At 71.4% G+C, this 580-nt stretch overlaps 1 protein-coding gene across 1 annotated transcript in view; it reads left to right on the top strand.

Moving 5' to 3' along the window:
- The first annotated feature begins 515 nt into the window (after positions 1-515).
- The window catches only part of FAM212A (family with sequence similarity 212 member A), a 1411-nt gene continuing 1346 nt past the window's right edge, over positions 516-580 (top strand). Inside the window, exon 1 of the mRNA XM_009281343.1 lies at positions 516-545. Coding sequence (XP_009279618.1) covers positions 516-545 — 30 coding nt within the window. The remainder of the gene's footprint in view (positions 546-580) is intronic.

Genomic DNA, 580 nt, shown 5'->3' with positions numbered 1-580 from the left:
GGCTCGGAGCGGTGGCACATCGCCAGCAGGGCTGGCTGAGAAGGTCCCAGCCAGCGGGGAGGGGGACGGGGACGGGGATCGGGACGGGGACTGGGACGGGGACAGGGATGGGGACAGGGACAGCCCGGCCAGCAGCTCCGTCGGGGCTGGCCGGAGGGGGCTGGTTTACCGGGACGGGGGAGCAATCCCTCCTGCTCGCTTGGCTTCCCGCGGCTCCAGCACAGAAAGGAAAGCGGACGTAACACCCTGCTTTTGGGTTCAGACAATAGGAATTCAAGAGCGAGGAGCGGCCTGGCTGCGGGAGCCAGCCGCCCCTTCCAGCGCCTGCCCGGCCACGCTCCGTTCAGCCCTCAGCCCCCACATTCCCCGGTGCTTTGGGGGGGTCCTGGCCCTGGGCGCAGGCCTGGCTGTACCCTGACGTCACCCGGGGTGTCCCCGGCTGGAGGGCACAGGGTGGGTGGGGTGGCCCTGCCAACGCATGGGGGGAGCGCCCCACCCAAGCACCCGTGGGTGCCATGGGGCTGCAGCTGGCCCTGCGCCACCAAGCAGGGTCTTGCCGGTGGGGTGTCCCGGCTGCCGC

Source organism: Aptenodytes forsteri, unplaced genomic scaffold (assembly GCF_000699145.1).
Source record: "Aptenodytes forsteri isolate BGI_AS27 unplaced genomic scaffold, ASM69914v1 Scaffold156, whole genome shotgun sequence".
Classification (NCBI taxonomy): Eukaryota; Metazoa; Chordata; class Aves; order Sphenisciformes; family Spheniscidae; genus Aptenodytes; species Aptenodytes forsteri.
Note: the sequence above shows the minus strand (reverse complement) of the source record. Positions and strands in the feature narration are given on the sequence as shown.